Source organism: Gadus morhua, chromosome 23 (genome assembly GCF_902167405.1).
Source record: "Gadus morhua chromosome 23, gadMor3.0, whole genome shotgun sequence".
In the NCBI taxonomy this organism is placed as follows: Eukaryota; Metazoa; Chordata; class Actinopteri; order Gadiformes; family Gadidae; genus Gadus; species Gadus morhua.
In genome coordinates this window covers 13,838,678-13,844,554 of record NC_044070.1, presented here as the reverse complement: position 1 = coordinate 13,844,554, position 5,877 = coordinate 13,838,678, and the positions used below count along the sequence as shown (strand labels likewise).

At 46.4% G+C, this 5,877-nt stretch overlaps 1 protein-coding gene across 1 annotated transcript; it reads left to right on the top strand.

The window, feature by feature from the left end:
* On the top strand, positions 1 to 5,470 carry c1ql3a (complement component 1, q subcomponent-like 3a). Its single transcript, XM_030349689.1, has 2 exons — positions 1 to 866; positions 2,833 to 5,470. Exons 1-2 carry the CDS (start codon positions 279 to 281, stop codon positions 3,010 to 3,012), a joined length of 768 nt encoding a protein of 255 aa, XP_030205549.1. The 5' UTR covers positions 1 to 278; the 3' UTR covers positions 3,013 to 5,470.
* The last annotated feature ends 407 nt before the right edge of the window (positions 5,471 to 5,877 follow it).

The following is a 5,877-nucleotide window of genomic DNA, read 5'->3' as shown; positions in this document are numbered from 1 at the left end:
GAGAGAGAGAGAGAGAGAGAGAGAGAGAGAGAGAGAGATTGGAGGGAGAGACTGAGACATCTGGACCAAAACAAAACGTAAGGGGTTCTGCCCTTAAAAAGTTCATTAACATCCCCGACTAAGGTCGGCTTGGTAGCTGGTCTACTTTTATTTCCATCTGAAGGGATACCTCAACAGCCGGCAACATTTCACCCAAAAGCAGACAGCCGGATCGCCCTGCGCTGACTCGCCTGGTCGGTAGGAAGCGGCTGGTCGCGGCGGGGGTGCTGGGGGTGGTCATGGTGCTGCTACTGGTCATTCTCATCCCGGTTCTGGTTAATTCCGCGGGAACCTCGTCGCACCTTGAGATGTTCGGCCCGTGCCGATGGGTATGCCCTTACGGCACCAATTCGCCCACGAGCACCGCCAGGGCGGACACCCTGCGCGATAACAGCTTTGCGGAGTCCGCACCCACGTTCATCCAAGGTCCGAAGGGGGAACCAGGGAGTCCAGGGAAGACGGGTCCGAGGGGTCCCCCGGGTGAGCAAGGACCACCCGGTCACCCCGGGCCGCCGGGGGATAAGGGAGAACCGGGACGGCCCGGTCTACCGGGACCGGCAGGACCGAACACCGCTGCCGGTGCCATCAGCGCCGCCACCTACAGCACCGTGCCCAAGATCGCCTTTTACGCGGGTCTTAAAAAGCAGCACGAGGGATACGAGGTGCTGAAGTTTGACGACGTGGTGACGAATTTGGGGAACCACTACGACCCCACGACCGGGAAGTTCACCTGCTCGATCCCGGGGATTTATTTCTTCACCTACCACGTCCTGATGCGCGGCGGCGACGGCACGAGCATGTGGGCAGACCTGTGTAAGAACAACCAGGTAGGAGCACGCCGCGCGCACACCCTCGTTCTCGTTGTGTATATTCACGCGAACACACATACACGCACGCTTGGCACGCACAAATACACTTCGCCCGATGATTGGAAGAATTAGGGTGTCCCATTCCGTAACTTATGTTGTTTAAAGTCACACAAAGTGCACGTTAACGTCATTTGAACTAAATCGGCCATAGTGGAGTGGCGCGTGACGTCCCTCGTTGGGGATTGATTGACGAGGGGTGCGCGAGCGAGGCGGAAACCCCAACGGGTCGTAACGCAGTCACACGTCATTCTTCATCCCGCATTTATTTTGAAAACAAAACACATGGTCACACAATAAAAAGATAACATTACGACCAGCGTAATCTCATTTGAATCTATTTTGTATTGAACCAATTTCAAATATTAAATTATGATTAGGCTAATAATAGAATAATTACCAATAATATATAGCCTATCGCAATAATCAATAATGAATATAATAATAATTATTATTATTATTACATTCATTATTTCACTCCCAACAGTTACATGCACACAATCAGAAAATCACACACATAAACACAGGCACATTTAAATTCACACACACACACACACACACACACACACACACACACACACACACACACACACACACACACACACACACACACACACACACACACACACACAACTCGCGCTTGTCACTGTTTTTGCCATTTCCCCCCCCCCGCCCCACCCCTGTACGAAGCCAGTCTCTTGATCAAAGGCTACATGGCGGGGCTGTCAGACAGCAGATCTAATCTGTATCCCCCGGGGCTATACTCGGTGTCACTCTGAGGCACTGTTAGCTCCCACGACTCACAGAGCGGCTTCACCAAGCGCGTCGCCTCCCTGTCCATCAGCCTTACATATAGGCCTAACGTAATGGATCGCCGATCGCAGTCCAACCAGCATCGAGCCAGCCACGGGGCCTTCTATAGGGGCCTTGTTCCGGAAAAACACCGCACAAACATCGATTGACATCACAAAAATTATTCATTTTTTTTAGATCAACAATTTAAGGTGTTTGAAATAAATGTCTCAGATTGATGGATAATTGTTGCTGAATTTAATATTCCGAACGTCAGTAAGCCTGTTACATTTTTTAGACAAAGCCAACATTTTCCCTTTTTTATATTATTAGGTTATTATATAATTTTTGGGAAAAACTAAACATGCATACGCACATGCTAACATATGACCTTTATAATACTGTAATAATGTATTTAAACACAGCAAAGCCTGATGTGAGTAATAATTTTAGACCCATGCATATCATTTGAATAAACAGATTCAATCAGGCACTGATTTACATAGATATGCCTTTATTTATTTCTTTAATGAGGACGCGTGCAGACATAATGAGAACATTGGGCAAAAGGTGACTTCTAACTGAAGAGTTTCAGCCATGATTTAAATGTGAAATGCTTCTACCCAAAAGTTTGGTAACTATATCCTACTTCAATCTCATAGACTTGGAAGTTAACCCTAACCTTGATTGGCCACTGACAAACACAAAATCAGGATTTTCAAGAGCGGATATCCCGACTATAAGTGTTTCATTTCATCATCAAGAAGGGGATTCCTCACCGTCATCAAAAGGCCATGTCTATTTTTGAGTGTGTGTGTGTGTGTGTGTGTGTGTGTGTGTGTGTCTGTATGTGTGTGTGTGTGTGTGTGTGTGTGTGTGTGTGTGTGTGTGTGTGTGTGTGTGTGTGTGTGTGTGTCTGTGTGTGTCTGTGTGTGTGTCTGTGTGTGTGTGTGTGTGTGTGTGTGTGTGTGCGCCTGTGTGTGTGTGTGTGTGTGTGTGCGTGCGTCAGAGGCCCGAATGCCTTTGCTCATCCATGCATCATCGTCTCCTCTGTGGTGTGCCGCGGTCTGTCTCGGCTTGCCGCTCTCGTGCCCTAAACCCCGCCCCCTCTCACGCTCCTTCGCCCCGCCCGCAGGTACGGGCGAGCGCCATCGCCCAGGACGCCGACCAGAACTACGACTACGCCAGCAACAGCGTGGTGCTTCACCTGGAGCCGGGCGACGAGGTCTACATCAAGCTGGACGGGGGCAAGGCCCACGGGGGGAACAACAACAAGTACAGCACCTTCTCCGGATTCATCCTCTACGCCGATTAGTGGACCGCGCAGCACCGCGCTCTGGAACTTATTTAACCCCCGTCCCCCCGTCCCCCTCATATTCAGAAGCCAAAATATCCCCCGTCCCCCCACACACACACACTGCTCCCGCCTGTCTCTCCAGCCACTGAACCGGTTTAATGTTAGAAGAAGATGCTTGTTTCTTTGGGAAGAGGGTGGTAGGGGCCATATTGACACAGTCTCACGCGCGACAAGAACCTCATCATCCTTTTTTCGGGGGGGGGGGGTCTGAACGGTCCTGACGGCCTTCCCTGAGCCCACCTCAGCCATAGTCTACTCCACACACACTGACACACACATGCACAGACGCGCACACACACACACACACACACACACATATAAAGATACACCGGGACCCACATACACTCGCCTTGCCATCCTGCCGTTAACATTTGCCCGTAGCCATAGCAAACAAACCTAACTAAATCACAGCGAGGGCCCTGTTCAGACCTATGGGAAGCCGTACGATCACAGCTAGTGGTGGTAACACTAGCTGTGATCGGCTGCGGACACCGCAGCCGATCAACTTAGCTTATGTCGTGATGCACGGGGTGGTTTTCCCCCATTTCCCGTTTGATCATTAAAGTGCCACCGTATTTCATCTTGAAAGGAATGGTGACTACTTGTAGAAGTTACATGAAATTATTTATACATTCAATCCATTGTTTTTCCATTGTGGACTGAGCCAGTTTACACGACAATGATTCATACGATTGTCCTGAACATTGTTTCACAATTAATTCCAAGAATTGATCGGATTGTTGATCGATCATCGACTGAACCATATTTTTAGTTCTGAACAGGGTCAAAGAGGAACCCAAACCCTGAATAATATATACAGACCAAACTGAAACAATAAATTCCACTGAAATAATACACGAGAAAGAAACAGTGAAAGCTCCCAAGCTGAATAAGCTCCACTCCTGTTGCGCGTATCAATGTTTAGGTCAGCCCTAATCCGAGAGCCACAGCCGTCATCCCAGAAAGGAGTCTTTAAGCATGAGGCTCCTTCAGCACCTTGTTCTGTTGTTTAGCCCTACGGCATGCCCTGCATTGTGTGTCATGCACCCGGGTCACCTTTGAACCCACAACCCATCCTTCTCACAGAAGCGTCATTGCAGGACGAACCCGTGCCGATCATAACACTGACGATGTGTCTTCTCCTTCTATGGGCCAGAGCAGCGGTAGTAGACTCATCTAGTGGAGATAAGTCTTCTACGAATGCACCCTCTGAAATGAAAGGAACATACCCATGATTAGTGTTATGGCCGACACCTTGATTTTGCTGAACTCTCTCAGCTCAAAATCTTTCGATGCTTAATGATCCCCTATTTGCCAAACCCACAACTTACTTGTGTATTTGATTATTGTGATGTTTGTTTGGCTGGGGTGGCAGGGTCATTTGGGTCCATTTGAGGGCAATAATTATGTTAAAGGGGTTGTATTGAGATGGAGACGTTATATCACACAGTCTTGTAGGTTGTCTCTTTGATGATAAAAAGATAAACCCTGAGATCTCTCACTGTATGAGCTCGGGAATATTTGAGGGATTTAGACTAGTGATTACTAGAATTGAATTCATAATAATTGGTTTGGCATTGTGTTCATATTGCTTTGCTTTCTTTATTACCCTGTCCCAATCAAACCATATGTGTATCAGCCCCAGATGTCTGGTGGGGTGAAAAATACATTATTATTATTATTATTATATAAATAAATATAATATGCATAAATAAATAACTTATAGCTGCCACCAACAGATGTAGCACACATTGAACCCACCATGATTTCTTTCCGAGATTTTTTTTTTGTTCTTTTTTTTTGTATTTATTTCTGTGATAATTTAAAAACAACATGCAAGCGTGGTGGTTATAGGCCAAGTCTCCATGTTGATCTTCGAATAACAGTGTGATGTCTTGCAATGTAAGGATAAACACGCTTCACCGAAGTAGAGATCAAAGAACACTATGTATCAATGTCCAATAATCTAACAGATAGTTTAAGACAATTGTGGAGCAAACATTACTGGAATCATGTGTAAATATTGTAGTGATATATATTCTAATCCCCAACCCTTCTCGATGTACGATATGTTGCAAATAGCAAATGAGAAACTCTTATTATATAGCCTATTATTCAATGGGACATTTATGCATTACTCACCCAAATGTCTTGACATTGAATTGTTACCAGTTCGTACACACGTGATGGAGATGTTTGTCGACGTACGTTTGCGTGTGTGTGTGTGTGTGTGTGTGTGTGTGTGTGTGTGTGTGTGTGTGTGTGTGTGTGTGTGTGTGTGTGTGTGTGTGTGTGTGTGTGTGTGTGTGTGGCATCAATGAGAACCGTGCACGATTATCCTTTTTTTCAGGGGAAGGAGCCGGTGGTCCAGCTGTTTGCTGTTGACTCCAAAAATATTTTCCATTAAATGGACAAAACCTACCGGTTGTCTGTGTACTCTGGCCTCATTTATTATGCAGAGAATCTAGTATGTCTGCGTGTCTTTTCGGTTCCCCAGCTTTATTTATACTTCTAGTGCGTAGTACCTCATCCAATCATTCATATTTGGTTCACTCTTATTTGGTTTGGGTTAAAGAGGAGACCGCACAGTGTGGTGTCAGACTTACAGTATATACAAAAACAGACACACAGTCAGTTCACAGTTTCAGCATATTACATAACATTCCATTATTATTATAATTGGTACAGTTTAGTAAGGTATAGTTCTAGCGGAAGCGCTGAGCCCTGTTTGACTGGGGCCCGTTCCGGGTTCTCAGAGAGTGGCCCCTCACTTAACGTGTGTCATCGTCCTTCTGTATGGGTGCATTCTGTTGCTCAGAAACA